At 42.1% G+C, this 21,978-nt stretch overlaps 1 protein-coding gene across 3 annotated transcripts in view; it reads right to left on the bottom strand.

The window, feature by feature from the left end:
- Positions 1–1,696: 1,696 nt before the first annotated feature.
- lrp4 (low density lipoprotein receptor-related protein 4) overlaps positions 1,697–21,978 on the bottom strand; it is a 397,853-nt gene continuing 377,571 nt past the window's right edge. For 2 of the 3 annotated variants that reach the window (XM_080189863.1, XM_080189864.1), the window contains exon 38: positions 1,697–6,024. In XM_080189863.1, coding sequence (XP_080045989.1) covers positions 5,689–6,024 — 336 coding nt within the window. In that variant the 3' untranslated portion in view covers positions 1,697–5,688. Of the gene's footprint in view, positions 6,025–21,138; positions 21,205–21,978 lie in introns of all 3 variants that reach the window. The other variant, XM_080189865.1, reaches the window with a different exon arrangement.

Below are 21,978 nucleotides of genomic sequence, written 5' to 3'. Positions count from 1 at the left end.
AAAGCAGTTGTTAGGGAGTTCGGAAGAAAATTAAAAACCCTCAAAAGCAATAATTTCAGAATTACATCCAGTGCCACACATTAATGGACGTCGAGGTAGGAGGATTGACCAAATGAATAGGTGGTTGGAGAATTGGTGTAGAGGGAGGACATCAGATTTCCAAGGCGCTGGGACTGAGTCTGAGGCAGGGAGGGCCTCTTCAAGATGGACGGATTACACCTTATTAGAACTGCCACTAATATCCTTAGCAGGGAAGTTTGATTGTGCTTTTGGGAATTAGCTTGTCCAGTGGACGGCAACTCAAGCTGTAGCTCAAATCAGAAGGAGGTAAACTGGTAACATGAAATAGAAAAGATGCAAGCAAAGCTAGAAGGCAGGAGAACAAATGTGAGCATCAACTAGAATTAGAAAGTGGAATAATGTCAAAAAGACAAAGTTAAGGGCGCTCTGCAAATATCATGTGCGGGTAACAACAATCTGTCCTGGTCCCCCACCATGCTGACACTATAGTTAATTAAAGCCTACCAACGCCTCTACTTTCTCAGAAGACGAAAGAAATTTGGCATGTTAGCTACCACTCTCATCAACTTTTACAGAGACACCATAGAAAGCATTCTTTCTGGTTGTATCACAGCTTGGTATGGGCTCCTGCTCTGACCAAGACCTCAAGGAACTACAAAGGTCATGAATGTAGCCCAATCCACCACGCAAACCAGTCTCCCATCCATTGACTCTGTCTATACTTCCCGCTGCCTTGGAAAAGCAGCCAGCATATTTAAGGATCCCATGCATCCCGAGCATTCTCTCTTCCACCTTCTTCTGTCAGGAAAAAGAAACAAAGACTGAGGTCACATACCAATCGACTCAAGAACAACTTCTTCCCTGTTGCCATCAGACGCTTGTTTCCTTCTCTATGATCGGTATGCTTTGACTATATACGCGCTACAATCAATACTTTTCATTATATGCTAATACATGTGACAATAGTCAATCAAATCAAATCAAAGTAGATGATTTAAAGACACATATGGACTTAATTGAAGATGATCTAATTGCCATTATGGAAACATGGTACAGGGTGACTATGACTGGGAACTGAATGTTCAAAGATACTCAACATTTAGAAAGGGCAGGCAAGAAGGAAAATGAAGTGACATTGCACTGATAATAAGGCATGGGATCTGTACATTAGTATGGGAGGATCTCAGATCAGCTCTGATCGTCCCTCCTTTCCCATTGCAGAGTGGCAATGGTTCCTCCTTGCCCCCTATAACGATTGTAACTGCAGAGTGAGCAGCGGGTTCCCCCCCACCCCATTCCCCACTGGCTGGCCTCTCCCCTCTAGTAGGCTGGAAATGGACGCAGGGCTGACCTCACCAGATAGCCGGTGCTGGTAAGATCACGAGAGGCGAGAAATTGTTGCGAACTTGATTTCTCGGCTCTTGCGCGATCTTATCAGCCCGCCCCGTTCATCGGCCAGCAGGTCACAACAGTAAGATCATCCCCTTGGTGTTGGACCTGAATTTAGAGCTTCTGGTCCAGTAAGAGAGACACTACCCACTGCACCACAAGGCCACCTTGGCGTATTTAGTAAAAGTTAGTAGAAACTAGAATCATGACAGAGGCACTGAAAGGAATAATCAATGTATAATTTCACAGAGTTCACAGTTTCAAACATTACACAAATGAGACAAAATGTAGAAAACATTCAATTTTAATAATCAATTCATTTTATATACACACAGATATATAGTTCACACTAAACAATTGTTCTGTAAACACTTTCTATCTGAGCAAAGTTAGCAGTTTCAAGACTGTCTTAAATATTACAGATTTTAATTTGGGATAATTACAAAGACCCAGATTAGTTATGCAGCTTCTCAACAGTAATATATTATAACACAACTGGAAGACAAATGCATGACTGATACCCAAAATGCAATATGTACGTTTCAGTCTATTTATTCTGCTTTCCCTTCTATTGGATGTAAAATAATATTCAAAACCATTTAAAATCCTTTATGCTTTTTATAGTATTTTCTAAGTTGAAAAGTAGAATACAAGATGTTCCAGTGAGTGCAACGGAAGTACCTAGTTTCCTCCACAAAGAAAATAATGATGTGCTTTGTTAAAATGCTAGGTAATATGGACCATAAAGCTGGTAGTTAAAATCAAAAATCTGTACATTATAATCAGTTAATTACCTAGGATTGTGCCATTTATTATCCTAAACTGACCAATTCGCCTGACTATTCCCACAGTTAGCTTACTACCTGAGTATTTCAACCCATTGAGTACCAAAACTCGCCCGCCCCCCCGCAACTCCCGCACAGTCTCCCCCTGATAATTTGAAGTCATTTTGCCTTAAACAAATGGTGAAAATGACTTGAGTTAAGCAATGTAAGTAACACAGCAATGCCAAAAAAAACAGAAGCAGGTAATTTGCATTAAATAACTCTGGATTAAGAGTAAACTGCACACCATGCAACAAAACCCTTTTGTGTCATTATTTAACAATCTGGAGTCCACAAAGTTAGAAAGTTCAATACTACAAAAGAGGATGGTGGCATACAGCATAAAAAATAATCAAATAAATCTTAAAATATTTTTCTTATTAAAAAAACTTCCCTTATTGAAACACTATAAAATGATAACATTGCACTCAAAGGATTAAAAGGCTTGGTGCAGTACTTCCTCATAAAGTTAACTGTATTCATTATTACTGATACTCTGGTCACTGGTAATGATAAAAGAATATGATGAGCTTTTGAGTTGTTCTTTATTTAATAAGGAATAAATTCTAAACCATTTTCAGGTGCATCACAATTTATGTCTTTTTTACAATTCCAGAACTTTATCACATATTTACATATTTAAAATCTTTTGTCATAATTATATCATAGAAAGTTGCTTTGTTCTGTTAATAATCCAGTTAATATATTTTTGTTTTAAAAAATGCAAGTTTAAATGCGTACACAATCATGAAGAGCAGCCCAAACTTGTGGTCTGGATAAAATAGCACCATTTCAGACATTGAGGTTGAAGCGACAGGCACTCAAAAGGTTAAAACATTAGGCATTTGGTCAAAGAAATGCATTTCTAAGCAAATAAACCAAGATACGTGATTTGCAAACAAAACACCCTCAAGTCATGGTTCTATTTCCAGCATTGACCACTTGTTGGCAAAAACTGATGAGGAAGGAAAGAGAACAAGCAGGACTTTTGTCAACAGCACATTGTTCCAATACCTGGTGGAAGTGGTAAATCAAGCAGTAATTCTCCATCAACTTAAGTTACTCCAATTGACCATGCTATAATTTTCCTTCCTTGTTTGATGGTAAGCAACACTGTAAACGCAGCAATCAAAAAGCATGCAAATAGCATACTAATGAAGCAGCTGACCTTTCAAAGTTTGTTCCAAAGACTATGTAAGAATGTTAGTGGAATCGAGATGAAAATGTTTTGGAATAGTAAATAGTATTTGGATGTGGTGCTCTGCAACGTGTACAGTAATTAGAGAGAGGATAATTAATAGCTGAAATGCTGAGGTATCAATGGAATTTGAAGCAAATCGAGTAACTTGTCCGTTTCTTATGAAGCCAGGATTTATACTGATAAATTAAGTCATTATTATCCAGATGATATTGGCAGCATCATAAAATGGCCATTAAATTATAATCTTTTCATTGAAAAAAGTACTTTAATTTGGATGATCGATTTCATGTTCAAATTGTGCAGTTAGATGGGGAAGTGTCACTCAATAGTTCTTGCTGGAGATTTAAGGAAGGAACAATTTTTCTCCTCTCTTATTCAAAGTAACTATAACATGGATCAAAACACAGCAGGCAATTGGACAGCAGCAATGGAAATTAGGCAGTTCTAACATCCCATTGTCAATTCCACTGTTACCTGTGAAATTTCACTTACTTATTTTCGACTATGCTATACAAGTGATCATCTGTGCACTGTGCTGAAGTTCCTGAGACAATCTCACTTCACTGCGACTAACAGCATTTCTACACTTAAAGGAGGCAAAGGTGACAAGGAACTCTTCCAGTGAAACATACGCCACTGCTTTGTGAACAAAGCAAATGTGGAGCTTGCCTCCTAACTTGTGGAATAGCTTTGACCTGGTGTACTACTTCACTCCCTCTGAAGCCTCGATTTACATCTTGTACATTCAGGGGATCAAACTGATTGTGAAACCATTGGAATGACTGACTTCCACAAAAATGAGTGGATATTTGGGACAGACTTAAAAGGTTACTCCTCTGAGACACATCATTGAAAGAGCCATAAGTTAAGAGCTTGGGAAAATTCATTATAACTTCTATGAGAGTCAATTAACTACTAAATTAACAAACCTTTATGGAAACTACTTTGTCCTTGCGGTACTTGACTTACCAATCCTTATTCCTTTCAAAGTCGAAATTCAAGTCATGGAGTATCAATATTAAATATAGTAGAGACAGGTAGAGAAATCTCACCTATGATTGGAACTGAATGTGTCTAATGAGTTGTTTTTGTTCGATACTTCAATTTTTAAAAGGTGATTTGATTTTAATTTTCTTCCCCAGTATACTGATCAGAGTTCCTGTCATTCAAAGTCAACATCAATTCAAATTAACGACCTCTCACTTATCGCATCATGGTCTACTCCCCATTGATAATTTCACTCCCATTCGCCACATCTGCTTTGCCACTCAATAGTATGAAATAACACTGCCATACTTCACCAGATCCAATATTGAAATGTTGAATTCTGACCTACAATTGCAACCAACATATTTGCCTGTATAATAGATGGTCTGTACAGTGTTTAGAAACTATTAAATGTAATAATTTTGCTCAGGCCTAACATTTATACACTTCATCTAACGTGCATAGTGGTTACAAGCAGGGCTAAGGCTTGGTAGCTGAATTAGTCTTGTTAATAATCACTGAAGGCAGCAACTTAAACAAAGTACAAAATTCAAATCTTAGTTGTCAGTCAGTGCTTAGACAGATAGTCAGAGGGCAAATGCAGCTTGTTCTGTACAATAATTTGCCAATTTCTTTATCTTCCGTTCAAAGCAACAGGACAATACAGGTCACATTTACAACTTCAGCTGTGTCCAAATGTCAAAGTGAGGTCGAAAGGGCGAATTAAAGTCCGTCCTTTCGAGATTCTCCCTTCTGTTCAGAAGTCTTACCTGAGACTACAAGGATTTTCACACGGTTCCTCGAGAGAGCGAGCTCAGAGAGGCTGGCGGACAGCGCAAAAAGTCTTTTCCAGAAAGATGACTTTGCTCCACGTACAAAATTACATCCATTTTAACAGCAGAACCCTCTAGAGTAGAAAAGTGGGCCGACACATGCTACAGATAACCATCTGTACATTCATGCTTTAACCAGACACATACTTAATGTAAATCTGAGAACAAAAACTGTTAACATTGTGTATCAGACATTTTGAGAGATTGTGATCCCTTGGCTTCTATCCAGTCTTGTTAAGCACTGTGTTGTAGCTGGCGAAAGCCAGCAGTACTATTCAGTTCTCAGTTGAGATGTTGAGTGTGTTGTTTTTTCATATATCAGAATCCGAGCCCCCACACTGTCTGGAGCATGCCCAGTCACTGTCTGAGGTTGCCATAGACACATATTTTAAATAGAACATAGGAGAAAGAGGAAAATAAAAGCTATTTCCGATCAGACCTCACTTTCAGTTGAGGGTTTGCGATTGTGCTTCCAGCCAGTGTCGGGCAAGGGGAGGCCACTTCTCTCCTGTGTGCTTGCATTCACACTGCTGCACTCGGACACTGGCTCATCCTGTAGTAGCTGCTCTGTCTCTGTGTCACCGAGTGAGTCTGTGCTGCCTTGGATAGACAGAGTCTCTGCCTTCATGCAAGTGTGATCTCGAAGGATTCCTCCTCGCGTGATCTTAATCTGTTTCAAGTCATCCCAGTACATGTCATCATTTGACAGCAAGCAAATGCCTTCGACAATTTTTATCTTTCCTTTCGTGTAATTATTATCTGTAACTGTCTGTAAAAGAAAAGGCAATCAGTTTGAATCTCTACTCAATAACCTTTTATCCAAAGAATGCATCACAAGCTGGCCACAAGACATTTGCATGGATGTGATGGGATTTTCTTGATGATCTACATATTTTACACTATACGCACTAGTTATGCTTCCAGTCTCCTGATATTTTAATTCTCTGTCTCTCTGACAATTCTACCTTCAGCCTTATACATGATTCCATTGAAACTCAATATAATCCTGACGAAAAGCACTACATTTTGAGATTGGCCATTTTACAACCTACATGACCCAACTCTGATTTCAATAACTCTGGGTAGTTACTATTGCTTTCACGTTTTCAGGTAACAGGTTACTGGTTCTGATGTTTTTTTCATTTGTGGGACTTGGGTGTCACTGGCTGGCCAGCATTTGTTGCCCGACCCTAGTTGCCTGAGGGCAGTTTAAAGTCAACCACATTGCTGTGGCTCTGGAGTCACAGGTAGGCCAGACCAGTTAAGGACGGCAGACTTCCTTTCCTAAAGGACAGGAGTGAACCAGATGGGTTTTTCCAACAATTGACAATGGTTTCATGGTCATCAGTAGATTCTTAATTCCAGATATTTTTTATTGAATTCAAAATTCTACTACCTGCCATGGTGGGACTCGAACCCAGGTCCCCAGAATATTGGCTGAGTTTCTGGATTAATAGTCTAGTGATAATACCAGTAGGCCATCGCCTCCCCATTTCCATTTCACTAGACCCATTGCCACTCCCTTCTGCTCATCACCATTCTTCCCTTTCATCATTTAATCAATGCCCTACAACCAATCATAGACCTTCCCTTGTGTTCTTTGCTCCCCCTCCCTTCTCTCTTGATTCTGTACTTGCTCATCAACGATTAAACCTTTAACATCTCCTGATTCTGATGAAAAGTCAATGACATCAAAGATAACTTTGTTCCCACAGTTATTGCCTGACCTGCTGAGTATCTTCAGCACTTTCGATTTTATTTCAGATTCCACATCTTTAGATTTTGTTGTTGTGCATGTATGTATGTAAATGTTTTTGATACATCATGTCCTCACTTAGCATGTTTTTAATTGCTTCCGTCTATATTTTGTAAAACACGATTTGTGTACAGCGACACTATATTTCTAACAGATAAAAATGGCTGTGTTTGCTGCCAATATTATGTATTGACATGGAAACATAGAAACTAGAAGCAGGAGTAGGCCGTTTGGCCCTTCAAAGCCTGCTCTGCCATTCATTATGATCATGGCTGATCATCAATTTCAATATCCCGATTTTCCCCCCCTTCTCCCCCATATCCCTTGATGCTTTTTGCTCCAAGAGCTATATCTAATTTCTCCTTGAGATCACAGGGTATTGAAGAGACAGGATGATCAGACAGTGAAGCAGCGAGAGGGAGAGAGTTTTCCTGTGGGAGGAAACAGGAGCACTTGAAGGAAACCCACGCAGACATGGGGAGAATGTGCAAACTCCGCACAGACAGCGACCCAAGCTGGGAATCAAACCCGGGTCCCTGGCGCTGTGAGGCAGCAGTGCTAACCACTGTGCCGCCGTGCCGCCCTGGCAAGGCAAGCGCTCAGAGTGCACAAGTAAGGAAATTTCAAACAGTTACAGAAACTTTGATTTCACCTGCTGCAATCAAAATGGCTGAAATAATGTTTGGAGAGGAACAGGCAAAGAGACTTGTTACAGGGCCCCACACAAATAACGCAGCAGAATTCAGCCAATAGCAGCAGAGCAGGATTCAGTGCTGGTGCAGCAGCTGAAATGTACACCTGCTTTTCCTATTCAAATTGATGTGAGTGCTGAGAGGCACGATGCATGCAGACTGGCTTCTCTGTGATACATGCAGGAAAACAGCATTCTTTAACACCATCTGTTTTGTCCTCCCGTTTCCTGTACATGGAACAGGCACAGGGAGTATTCAGTGTGGCTACTCAGAAGAATAAATATTCCCTGGGGTTGGCTGGTTGGCTTTTGTACCAAAGGCACTGCAGCTATGGCAGGCTGCGAGTGAGGCCTGCGTGCCTTAGTGCTGAGATTTGCTCCATCTGTTATTTGGACTGGCTGCAGGATTCACAGAGCAGCTCGCAATGAAAGAACGCAGCACTGAACCAGCTGATGTATTGCACCAGCTCCCACCAACTATCTTTTTATTCAGTCAAGGGATGTGGGTGTTGCTGGCAAGGCCAGTGTTTATTGCGTATACCTAATTGCCCTTGAGAAGGGGGTGGTGAGCTGCCTTCTTGAACCCGCTGCAATCTGTGTGGTGTACATACACCCACAGCACTGTTAGGAAAGGAGTTGCAGCAACAGTGAAGGAACAGCAATATATTTCCAACAGGGGAGGAGGTGATGGCCTAGTGGTATTATCGCTAGATTATTAATCCAGAAATTCAGCTAATGTTCTGGGAACCTGAGTTTGAATCCTGCAACAACAGATGTATAATTTGAATTCAATAAGAAAATCTGGAATTAAAAATCTACTGATGACCGTGAAACCATTGTTGATTGTCGGAAAAATCCATCTGGTTCACTCATGTCCCTTAGAGAAGAAAATTTGCCATCCTTACCCAGTCTGGCCTCCATGAGACTCCAGAGCCACAGCAATCTGGTTGACTCTCAACTGCCCTTCAAGGGCAGCCAGAGATGGGCAATAAGTGCTGGCCAGCCAGCCATACCCATGTCCCATTAATTAAATAAAAAATAAAGTCAGGATGGTGAGTGACTTGGAGGGGATTGTGCAGGTGGTGGTGTTCCCAGGTATCTGCTGTCCTTGTCCTTCCAGAAGTTGAGGGTTTGGAAGGTGCTGCCTAAGGAGTCTCGGTGAATTATGAACAGTGTTATCCTCCACAATTTCGTGCACATCTGTTTGCAAAGCCATACGCAGATTTGGGGTCTGATGAGTCATTGCTGCTTTACACTGGTGTCCACTAGCTGTCATGAGGAAGGATGTTTATAAAGCTGTTTGGAACAGAGGGATCAACAGTTTTGCATTTGCAATCGACTGCCAAAAAAAGCAACTTATTGGTTTCCTCTCTGACCAAAACACGATGCGCCTCTTTGCAAATGTCACAGATATATTTAGGACTGAAAAAATGCAAGGCGGCAAATATTCTATAACTGAATAATCAGTCCAGCATTTGTGAAGAAAATTATATTTTGTCAGAGCAATAGGTTAAAGGTGAACTATGACTCATATCTCCACATTGCAAAGTTTACCTCTGAGGATGACACTGAGCAGTGTCCATCTGTGTTGGTATTTGAATAATTAAATAATGATGGTTACTATACTGCAGTTTTGTGTTACCCAGCACTGCCCCCTCCCCCACCCTACAAATTCTCTGGCGTCCTACTAAGGCATTTAAATGAGACCACATTAAAGCCAGGATCTTCCCATACCACCATGGTGGGACCCACCATTGGGAATCTGGCAGGCCAACAATAGTCCCTTGATTTTCGGCAGGACTGGATGATCCTGCGGGTGGATAGAGCTGGAAAATCGCATCCTGGGAAAAGTTTGGGAAACACTGCTGTATACAATTTGTCTGCGGAAACCAGTTTCACATTCTCTTCACTCTCTGGGTAAAGACGTTCCTTTGCAATGCCTCGCTGGATTTCATGGTGACTGTCGTCTTGATGGCACTTTGCTATTCTCCGCAAGCGGAATTACCCCATTTCTACTCTGTCAAAGTGTTTTATAGTTTTGAAAGACTTATGGTCACCCCTTAACCTTAGCTTTTCAAGAAATTATTTCTTGATAACTATTTGAATTTCTGCTACCTCCTTGTGAATCAGTTTTTTCACCCTCTCCAGTCATTTTGTATCTTTTTTTAAAACTCATTGGTGGGACATGGGCATCGCTGGCTGGCCATTATTTATTGCCCACCTCTAATTGCTCTTCGAGGGCAGTTGAGAGTCAACCACATTGCTGTGGCTCTGGAGTCACAGGTAAGCCAGATCGAGTAAGGAAGGCAGATTTCCTTCCCTGAAGGACATTAGTGACACAACACCAGGTTAAAATCCAACAGGTTTAGTTGGTAGCACAAGCGACTAGCTTTCAGAGCGCTGCCCCTTCATCAGGTAAGTGAGAGTTCTGTTCACAAACAGGGCATATAAAGACACAAACTCAATTTACAAAATAATAGTTGGAATGTGAGTTGGAATGGAATGCGCATTCCAACCATTATTTTGTAAATTGAGTTTGTGTCATTTGTGAACAGAACTCCCACTTACCTGATGAAGGGGCAGCGCTCTGAAAGCTTGTGCTACCAACTAAACCTGTTGGACTTTAACCTGGTATTGTGAGACTTCTTACTGTGTTTACCCCAGTCCAACGCCGGCATCTCCACATCATGGATATTAGTGAACCAGATGGGTTTTTCCAACAATTGACAATGGTTTCATGGTTATCAGTAGATTCTTTATTCCAGATTTTTTTACTGAGTTCAAATTCCACCATCTGCCGTGGTCCCAGAACATTAGCTGAGTTTCTGGATTAATAGTTTAGTGATAAAACCACTAGGCCATTGCTTCCCCATAAATTATATGACAACCAGGACTGTACATAGTGTGGCACAGCTTCTCTACTTTTCAATCCCCTCCCTCTGGAAATACATCCTAGTGCTTTGTTTGCTTTTGTTATGGCTTCACTGAGCTGAATTGCATCTTTTAATCCTCTCAGATCCACCCCAGGTGAAGCCTTGGTTTCATCCAGGAAATGGGCAGTGCAGCAAGATTCCTTATCAGGATCTTGAGGAAGCAGGGGATTTAACCCCAGGTGTCCTGTCCCGGCCAAGACTTATCTCTGAATTGACATCACTAAAACAGATTGCCGGGATGCTCCGGCCTCCCAGCTGCATGTTTCCCAGCGGTGGAAGTTGGCATGCTGTTTGCTGGCATTGAGATTATCTGGGCCGCTACTACCAATGGGATTTCCCATTGATGTCACTCCATGCTGCCAGGAAACACATGAGTGGGGTTGCACTGCTGGCAGGACCACAGAATCCCACTGGTGCGAACGGCCAGAGAATTCCAGTCTTTGTTTACTTATTGTCATCTAGCTGTTTGCATAGAGTCATAGAGGTTTACAGCATGGAAACAGGCCCTTCGGTCCAAATTGTCCATGCCACCCTTTTTTTTAAATGCCTAAGCTAATCCCAATTGCTTGCCTTTGGCCCATATTCCTCTCTACCCATCTTACCCATGTAACTGTCTAAATGCTTTTTAAAATACAAAAGTGTACCCGCCTCTACTACTACCTCTGGCAGCTTGTTCCAGACACTCACCACCCTCTGTGTGTAAAAATTGCCTCTCTGGACCGTCTCATCTTAAACCTATGCCGTCTAGTTTTAGATTCCCCTACCTTTGGGAGTTTGTAGGGGCCTGCTGTGCAGAGATTGGCTGCCACATTTATACATAATGTGTCTCGACAGACTGAAGGGGGGGGGGTGCTGATTGTGGACAAGTCCCCAGGACCGGTTGGAATGCATCCGAGGGTTCTGAAAGAAATGGCGGAGGTGATAGTGGATGCCTTGGTGGTTATTTTCCAGACATCGCTGGATTCCAGGGAAGTGCCGGAAGATTGGAAAGCGGCTAATGTTATGCCGTTGTTTAAGAAGAGTGCCAGGCAAAAGGCGGGGAATTATAGGCCGGTTAGTTTAACGTCTGTTGTAGGTAAAATGTTAGAATCCGTCATCAAGGAGGAAATAGCGAAGCATCTTGAGGGGAATTGCTTGATAGAGCAGACGTAGCACGGTTTCGTTAAGGGGAAGTCGTGTCTGACAAATTTACTGGAATTCTATGAGGATGCGTCTTGGGTGGTGGATAGAGGAGAGCCGGTAGATGTGGTGTTTCTTGATTTTCAGAAGGCGTTTGACAAGGTACCTCACAAGAGGTTATTGCAGAAGGTCAGGGGACATGGAGTTGGGGGTAGGGTGTTAGCGTGGATAGAGGACTGGTTGTCAAATAGGAGGCAGAGAGTGGGGGTCAATGGGTGCTATTCGGATTGGCGGATGGTGACTAGTGGAGTGCCCCAGGGGTCGGTGCTGGGGCCTCAGCTATTTACCATTTATATAGATGATCTGGAGGAGGGAACCGAGTGTATGGTGTCGAAATTTGCTGATGACACCAAGATTGGTGGAACGGCAAATTGCGCGGAGGGTGTGGAGAGTCTACAGAAGGATCTAGATAGGCTGGGCGAATGGGCCAGGAACTGGCAAATGGAATTTAATGTTGGCAAGTGTGAGGTGGTCCACTTTGGTAGGAATAATGGTAGGAAGGATTATTACTTACATGGAGAAAAACTGCAGCAGGCGACGGTGCAGAGGGACCTCGGGGTCCTTGTGCATGAGTCGCAAAAACCCAGCTTGCAGGTGCAGCAGGTGGTCAGGAAGGTGAATGGGATGCTGGCCTTCATAGCGAGGGGGATTGAATATAAAAGTAGGGAGGTCTTGCTGTGGCTATATAGGGCATTGGTGAGGCCGCAGCTGGAGTACTGTGTGCAGTTTTGGGCGCCGTACTTACGCAAGGATATTTTGGCCTTGGAGGGAGTGCAGAGGAGGTTTACTAGGCTGATGCCGGAGTTGAGGGGGTTGAGCTATGAGGAGAGGCTGAATAAACTAGGCTTGTACTCGTTAGAGTTTAGAAGAATGAGGGGAGATCTCATTGAGACGTATAAGATGATGAATGGGATGGATAGGATAGAGGTGGAGAGACTCTTCCCGCTCAGAAAGGACAGTAGGACTAGGGGGCACAGCCTCAAGATAAGGGGGGGGTGCGGTTTAGAACGGAGTTGAGGAAGAATTTCTTCACTCAAAGGGTGGTGAATTTCTGGAATTCTCTGCCTGTTGAAGTGGTGGAGGCTACCTCGCTAAATATTTTTAAGACGCGGGTTGATGGGCTTTTGATAAGAGAGGGGATTAAGGGTTATGGGGAGAGGGCGGGAATGTGGAACTGAGCCGTGACAGATCAGCCATGATCTTATTGAATGGCAGGGCAGGCTCGAAGGGCCAGATGGCCTACTCCTGCTCCTATTTCTTATGTTCTTATAACATTTTAAAAGCATTTCTTTAACTGTAAAGAATTTTGGGATGTCCCGACGTGATGAGAGTCACTATATATAATACAAAATCTTTCTTTTCTTATCTCCTAATTTATCCATGGAGTCCACTCATGTTTGTTCTCATTAATGACATGTATCTCATTTTGGGCTCTGTTAAACACTGTTTTAAATGTCTCCCTGTTGCTCTGCTTTCTCACTGCTACTCATTTTACTTTAGTCAAATTCTTTAGATTACAGGGCGATATAGTCGGGCTGGTCAGATGGGCAGAACAGTGGCGAGTGAAATTTAACAGTGAAAAGTGTGAAGTGATGCATTTTGGGAGGATGAACAAGGCAAGGGAGTACACAATGGATGGTAGGATGCTAAAACAGAGGATCAGAGGGACCGTGGGGTGCATGTCCATAGATTGCCGAAGGCAGTAAGTTTGTTTATTAGTCGAGGCATAGAATATAAGAATAGGGAAGTCATGATGGCACTGTATAAAACGTTTGTTAGGCTAGAGTACTGTGTGCAGTTGTCACACGATAGGAAGGGTGTGATTGCACTGGAGAGGGTGCAAAAAAGATTCACCAGAATATTGCCTAGGTTGGAGCATTTCAACTATGAAGAGAGGCTGGTTAGGCTGGGGTTGTTTTCCTTAGAGCAGAGAAGGCTGAGAAAGGATATGATTGAGGTGTACAAAATAATGAAGGACATGGATAAGATAAATATCAAGGAACTTTTCTCCTTAGCCCGAGGGGTCAATAACAAGGGAGAGCAGGTTTAAGGTAAGGGACAGGGGACTTGAGGAAAAACCTTTTCACGCAGAGGGTGGTGGGAATCTGCAACTCACTGCCTGAAAGGGTGGCAAGAAGCATTTAAGTGAGCACTTGAAACGCCACAGCATATAAGATAATGGGATCAGGATAGGTACTTGATAACCAGAGCAGACACGATGGGCCAAAGGGCCTCTTTCTGTGCTATAAAAATCTATGATTATATGATGGTTCTATGGTGGGCCGCCACAGTCAATGGGATTTCTCATTGATGTCACCGCATCGGGCAGTGCGGTGGCACAGTGAGGTTGGCACGGTGGCACAGTGGTTTGCACTGCTGCCTCACAGCTCCAGGGACTTGGGTTCAATTCCAGCTTCAGGTCACTGTCTGTGTGGTGTTTGCACATTCTGCCTGTGTCTGCGTGGGTTTCCTCTGGGTGCTCCGGTTTCTTCTCACAGTCCAAAGATGTTTGGGTTAGGTGGATTAGCCATGCTAAATTGCCCTTTAGTGTCAAGGGGACTAGCTAGAGTAAATGTCTGGGGTTATGGGGATAGGGCCCGGGTGGGATTGTGGTCAGTGCAGACTCGATGGACCGAGTAGCCTCCTTCTGCACTGTAGGATTTCTATGATTCCATTTACAAGTTTCTATTTGGGAATATTCCTTTAATGGAAACGAAGAAAATTGAACCCGATTTCTGAGATGTAAAGAAAGATAAACACTGAGTTCACAGGGCAAAACTAATCGGATTAATTACAGACTGAAAAAGGCATGCAATTAAACATAGCCTTGGTAACTTTTCATTTTAGAGCTATGCATTACTAATTATAGCTGAGCAGTACAAGAATATGGAATACAGAAGCATGAAAAAACCGATATGAAAACTTCTGCACCGACAAGATTAGTAATTATTCAGCAAACCTCCAGTTACCAAATCAATGTGGGTCCTATCAGACGCTTTGTAGCCCTATATATTAATTTGCTTACCCTCATCACCTTAGCCAGAAGACAATAAAGAATACGGTTATTTGGGAAGTATCAACAGCTGTCAATAAATGACCCATTTTTCTGGCTTCTGGAACATTGGTTGGTTTTATGTCTGTGTAGTAACATTGAAGTCTGGAAGCTTCCATTCAATTTTAATCTGAGGCCTGATGCTGTGATTTTTTTTGCTCCATCCTGTTGTTTGCATCCTAATGCTGAGACTGTGATAACTGTTTTAAAAACGTACCTAATTACCATTTCCAATAGCCGCACTGACTGGCTCCTCTCTGTCTCTTTTACTTCGTGAATTGTAAATGACTTCACAAATCTCTGGGGAGGGGGGTGGTGTAGTGGAATTGTCACTGGACCAGTTATTCAGGGTTCAAATCCCAGCGTGAATTCAATAAAACATCCAAAATTAAGGGCAGGAGGGTGGCACAGTGGTGAGCACTGCTGCCTCACAGCACCAGGGACCTGGGTTCGATTCTGGCTTCAGGTCACTGTCTGTGTGGAGTTTGCACATTCTCTGTCTGGGTTTCCTCTGGGTGCTCCACTTTCCTCTCACAGTACAGGTTAGCTGCATTGGCCATGTTAAATTGCCCCGTAGTGTCCCAGGATGTGAAAGTTAGGGGGATTAACCATGGTAAATATGTGGAATTATGGACATAGGATGGAGGTAAGGACCTGAGCCAGATACTCTCTCTGTCAGATAGGTCAAATGGCCTCCTTCTGCACTGTAGGGATTGAATAATTCCAAAAGTCTAATGATGACCACGAAACCATTGTAAAGACCCACAGGTGGCCCTTTCAGGGAAGGAAATCTGCTGACCTCACCTGGTCTGCCCTATACGTGACTCCAGACCCACGGAAAGTCACTCAGTTTTAGGGCGATTAGGAATAGATGATAAATGTTAGCCAGCGATGCCCACATACCATGAATTTAAATGTAACATATTTTAGTTTTTTCTGTTTTATCAGTTGTATCATTTATTTCCCAATCCTGTCTACTCCAATTTGTAACTCTGTCGCAGCCAATAACATCACTCAAACTTTTTTTCCTTGAAACCTAATTATGTGCTTTGAAAATGTGTAACCAGTTCACTGTTAATGCTGATAAAAAGCAATGGAAATTATAATAACAGCCATTTCAAAATGCTCATTCCAACTCCCTCCTGAATAAATCAATTTGAACTGAAGCAGAATCCCAAAATTTCTCTAGGTTCTTCTGCTGGCCAGCACTGTCAGTACCTGGACATGTTTTAATTTGATTTGATTTGATTTATAACTATCACATGTATAAACATACAGTGAAAAGGATTGTTCCTTACGTGCTATACAGACAAAGCAAACCATTCATAAGAAAGGAAAGGAGAGAGTGGAGAATGTAGTGTTATAGTCATAGCTAGGATGTAGAGAAAGATCAACTTAGTGCAAGGTAGGTCCGTTCAAAAATCTGACAGCACCAGGGAACAAGCTGTTCTTGACTCAGTGAACTAGACTTTTGTATCTTTATCCCTATGGAAGAAGATGGAAGAGAGAATGTCCAGGGTGTGTGGGGTCCTTAATTATGCTGGCTGCTTTGAGGCAGCAGGAAGTGTGGACAGTGTCAATGGATAGGAGGCTGGTTTGTGTGATGGATTGGGCTACATTCATAACCTTTTGTAGTTCCTTGCAGTCTTGGGCAGAGCAGGAACTAACTAAGCTGTGATACAATCAGAAAGAATGCTTTTTATGGTGCATCTGTAAAAGTTGGTGAGAGTCGTAGGTGACATGCCAAATTTCCTTTATTTTCTGAGAAAGTAGAGGCGTTGGTGGGCTTTTTTAACTATAGCTTCGGCCTGGGGGGATCCAGGACAGGTTGTTGGTGGTGTGGACACCTAAAAACTTGAAGCTCTTGACTCTTTCTACTTCATCCCCATTGATGTAGACAGGGGCATGTTCTCCTTTACACTTCCTGAAGTCGATGACAATCTCCTTCATTTTGTTGATATTGCGGGAGAGATTATTGTTGCTGCACCGGTTCACCAGATTCTCTATCTCATTTCTGTACTCTGTCTCATCTTTGTTTGAGATCCGACTCACTACAGTGCTGTCATCAGCTAACTTGAAAATCGAATTGGAGGGGAATTTGGCCACACAATCATGGGTATATAAGGAGTATAGTTGGTGGCTGAGAACACAGCCTTGTGAGGCACCGGTGTTGAGGATGATTGTGGAGGAGGTGTTGTTGCCTATCCTTACTAATTATGGTCTATGCATTAGGAAGTTCAGGATCCAGTTGCAGAGGGAGCTGCCGAGGCCCAGGCCACAGAATCTGGGAATAAGTTTCATGAGAATAATGCTGTTGAAGGCTGAGCTGTAGTCAATAAATAGGAGTCTGACATAGGTATCTTTATTATCTAGGTATTCCAGGGTTGAGTGCAGGACCGTGGAGATAGCGTCTGCTGTGAACGTGTTGTGGTGGTAGGCAAACTGTAGTGGATCCAGGTAGTCCAGGAGGCTGGAATTGACTCGTGCCATGACTAGCCTTTTGAAGCACTTCATAATGATGGATGTCAGAGCCACCGGCTGATAGTCATTAAGGCACACTACTTGGGTTTTCTTAGGTTCCAGGATGAAGCAGTTAGGGACCTCAGATTGTTGATGATGTCTGCGAATATTCTCGCCAGCTGATCCATGCAGGATCTGAGTGCTCACCTGGGTACCCCATCTGGGCCAGTCACTTTCCATGGGTTGACCTTTGAGAAAACTGCTTTGACATCTGCAGTGGTGACCCCAGATACAAGTTCATTCAGGGCTTCCAGGGTAGAGGGCATGCTCTCGCTGACTTCTTGCTGAAAACTGGTGTAGAGTGTATTGATCTCATCCTGTAGCCTGATATGTTTTACAGACCTTGCCATCGTCAGCGGGGGTTGGTGTGGCTGGCCTGGGACTCGAGCTTGATCTGCTTTTGTCTTTTGGCATCTTTGATGGATCTCCTTAGATCATATCTGGCTTTCTTTTTTACATTAGTGTCGCCTGACTTGAACGCCTCAGCCTGTTTAAATCACTGGGAAAATCCACTTCCTATACTGAGAATTCTAAAATGCAGCTCAAGTCTGTCATTACGGTGACCTGTAATGAGCTCTTGTCATTCCTGGATAGGTGCGTGTGTGTCTCTGAACATAACCTCAATGGTAACAGTGGGTTATGCATCCAATCATGCCCCGCCTATCTTTCATCTTTTGTCCTTTCCCTCCAAAAACGCATGCACACATGATCATTATTTCCAATAATTATTGTAGCAATCAAAAATATATATTTCCCTTTAATGAGCCACTTCTAGTGCTAAGTCAGAATGTCCCTAATCTTTACATCTGAGAATTCCAACAGTGCAGAAGGAGGCCATTTGGCCCATCGATTCTGCACCGACCATAATCCCACCAAGGCCCTATTCCCATAACCCCTCATATTTACCCTGTTAAACCCCCTGATAGTAGGGTTAATTTAACATGGCCAATCAACTTAATCGACATATCTTTGGACTGTGGGAGGAAACCGGAGCACCCAGAGGAAACCCACACAGGCAGAGGGAGAACGTGCAAACTCTGCAAAGACAGTGACACAAGTTGGAATTGAACTCAGATTCCTGGCACTGTGAAGTAGCGGTGTTAACCTCTATGCCACCATGCTACCATCTAATATTGTGTTGTGCTACCACTTTCTCACTATTTGTGCTTTTCCTTCTCACCTCTTTCACTGAATACACGTTTCTCCAATTATGAACTAACAATGATCAATTTTAACCAGTGGTCATGTAGATCTTTCACTAATATTAGGCTGCAAAGGATGTGGGTTTCCTCCTGGTGCTCCGGTTTTCTCTTAGTCCAAAGATGGGCGGGTTAGGTTGATTGGCCATGCTAAAATTGCCCCTTAGTGTCCTGAGATGTGTAGGTTAGAGGGATTTTGTGGGTAAAATATGTAGGGATATGGGGGTAGGGCCTGGGTGGGATTGTGTTTGGTGCAGACTTGATGGGCCGAATGGCCTCTTTCTGTAGTGTAGGGTTTCTATGATTTCTACGATGTATACCTTTTTGTTAGCTGCCCATATCTTATCGTTCATGTGCATTCTGCACGTTCTGTTCCTCCTTCCCAACCCATTATAATCTTCTCCACACAAGTTTCTTCATTGGGAACAATGAACGGTGCATCCACCCCACGCTACAAAGCCCTCCTCCATCTTAAATTCCCACTCGAATCAAGAATCAACAACAGTTTATTAATTTATGTGACATTATTTAATGTCATCTTTTTTCTATTGAGAACAAGCCTAATTTCTTCAATCTATTCTGATCAGAGATAGGAACATAGGAACACTTAGTAGGCCATTCAGCCCCTCGAGCCTGTTCGTCATTCAGTGAGATCATGGCTGATCTGTGGTCTAACTCCATGTACCTGCTTTTCGCCTATATCCCTCAATAACTCACTAACAAAAATAACCTACCTCAAATTTTAAATTAGCAACTGATCTAGCATCAACTGCCGTTTGTGGAAAAGAGTTCTAAATTCCGATTACCATTTGTCTATAGAAGTTCTTCCTAATATCTCCTGAATAATCTGGCCCCCTCGATCTAGAATCTCCAACCAGTGGAAATTATTTACTTTTATCTATCCTGTCTTTTCCTGTTAGTATCTCGAAGACTTTGAGCTGATCACCCCATAACCTTGTAAATTATAGAGAAAACAGGTCTAATTTGTAGAATCTCTCCTTAAAACTGAAGCCTAGGTATCGTTATTGTAATCCTATGCTGCCCTCTCCCCCAAGGCCAATATATCCTTCCTAAGGTGTGGTGCCCAAATTTGCTCACAGTGACTCCATGTGGGGTCTAAACGAGGTTTGGTACACTGCAGCATAACATCTGTGCTCCTATATTCCAGTCCTCTCGATATAAAGTACAGCATTCCATTAGCCTTTTGATTATTTTCTACATCTGAATCTGACATTTTAAAGATCTACGCACCTGAACCCAGAAGGCTCTCTCATGGAACCTCATAAATTAAGCTTCAGAGCATTCAATTGGAAATGCAAAAAGAAATAAAACTAAACACATATTCAATCCAACTGCTTCAAAAAAAAGTTTGCTCCTTAAATCTTAATGTAGTTTGCTAGTAAAACAAGGCCAGCCAGTGAGCATTCTGTCGAAATATTGGCAGAGATTGTCACCTTTGTTGGCAGGGTGTTAACCATCATTTGGATGGAGCACAGACAGAAAACTTTGGAAGGATGGACTCACATATGCCTCCTTCACACAACCCCTTAATTTTACTTCAATTACTTCCAACTGAAGAACAATCATGTATTTAGTGTAATTATGTTAGATGATTTGCAACAGACTGTCCTTTCTGCGTTGCACTCAGGTAATAAGGCTGAGGGGTTAAAGATGAAAATACCCCCTATTTTATTGAAAAACAAAAGTAATATTACTAAGGAATAATTATGTCTGGTGGTGAATAAAAAAGAGTTACTAATGTCACCTGTTTACTGTATATATTTACTATATATATAAAACTGGAAGTGTTTCATAATCATGATTCTGTTCTGTGGCTGACTGGAAGGAGAGGAGATAAAAAACGGCAGTTGTACAAAGCTGCATGCACAATTTGCTTGGTTTTCATGCTACAACAAGCACTTATCCAGTTAGTAAAAAGGATGAAAAGCAGACTTAAAATGCCGCGGAGTTTCAAATCGTTTTGTGATGGAAGCATTTTGCATTTTGCAAACTGTAAAAAGGTTGAACAAAAAATTATCGGAGATATTCTGGGTGCTACTGCGTTGCAATGATCTGAAACTTCTAAAACTGTGCTGATGTTAAACATTGTCAAATGTTACGGTATCTCTTTAGCAAAACAGAGGAGACATGTATATTGTTATTTTACTGGAACAAACATAGTTTTACCTAACATTTCTCTCGCTGTATACAGAGTAATATTTAACAATGGGTTACATTTCATTATGTGTAAGTGTGTAAGATTTGACAACGGAATTAATCTAAGGAAGCATGCACCATAACATTTGGATGAATTTAAAATTCTCTACTCAACAGCACTGTGCCAAGTTTGCATTCTCCTTTAATATTAATATTTCTTTAGATTTGCTTTTTTTTTTCAATTAGTCTATTTTCTAAGAAAATACAGCTATTGACACCAAAAACATGGTGATCCTTTTCCAGATTTGCAAAACACCACAATGCATTGTGCCAGCCCATGTCAAAAGGATGGAAGGTGCTGGGTTATGGGGGTCACACACTCATGCTGACGTGTACCTGAGGTGATGTTTGAAGTAGAAGTCAGAAAATGAAAGGTGAAAGACTATCAGATGGACCAGAAAGCTGCAGCAGAGGAAAAAGATTTCCAAAACACAACACATCAGTGATTTTGAATCTTCCCTTTAGTAATGTTCAGTAGTTTTGTGTTTTCTATTACACATTATGTTATTATAAATATATATACACACATATATATGATATATTTATTTATTACTATTTATTAGTCACAAGTAGGCTTACATTAATGCTGTAATGAAGTTACTGTGAAAATCCCCTAGTCGCCACACTCCAGTGCCTATTTAGGTACACTGAGGGAAAATGTGGCATGGCCAATGCTCCTAACCAGCATGTCTTTCGGACTATGGGAGGAAACGCACGCAGACATGGGGAGAACGTGCGGACTCTGCACAGACTGTGACCCAAGGCTAAAATCAAACCTGGCACTATGAGGCAGCAGTGCTAACCACTGTGCCGCTATGCCACTCCTATATACAAACAAAACAGGATAACTTTTTTATTCAAAAGACACACTATTGTAAAATTAATAAACTTGTCCCAACACATACCACAGCTGAATCTCTAAGCCAGAACATTACCTACCCTTTTCAGGGATTGTAACAGAGGACTGGATATGGACTGTGAAGCATGACCTTGGACATCATGGCCTTGGGAAAAATAAAGGAGATTGCACAGAGATGACTGGGGCTTTGCTTCGACCACAATCTTTGTGTGACCAACACTTTCCTTCAGGACAAACCATGCCCACAAGGTGTCCTGGAGACATCCAAAATCAGGGTATTGGGACCAACTGGACCTGATTATCACCAAAGGTGACTC

The sequence above is a fragment of the Carcharhinus amblyrhynchos genome, chromosome 6 (assembly GCF_965287045.1).
Source record: "Carcharhinus amblyrhynchos chromosome 6, sCarAmb.v2.hapA, whole genome shotgun sequence".
NCBI classification, from domain to species: domain Eukaryota; kingdom Metazoa; phylum Chordata; class Chondrichthyes; order Carcharhiniformes; family Carcharhinidae; genus Carcharhinus; species Carcharhinus amblyrhynchos.
This window is presented reverse-complemented; position numbering and strand designations above follow the sequence as displayed.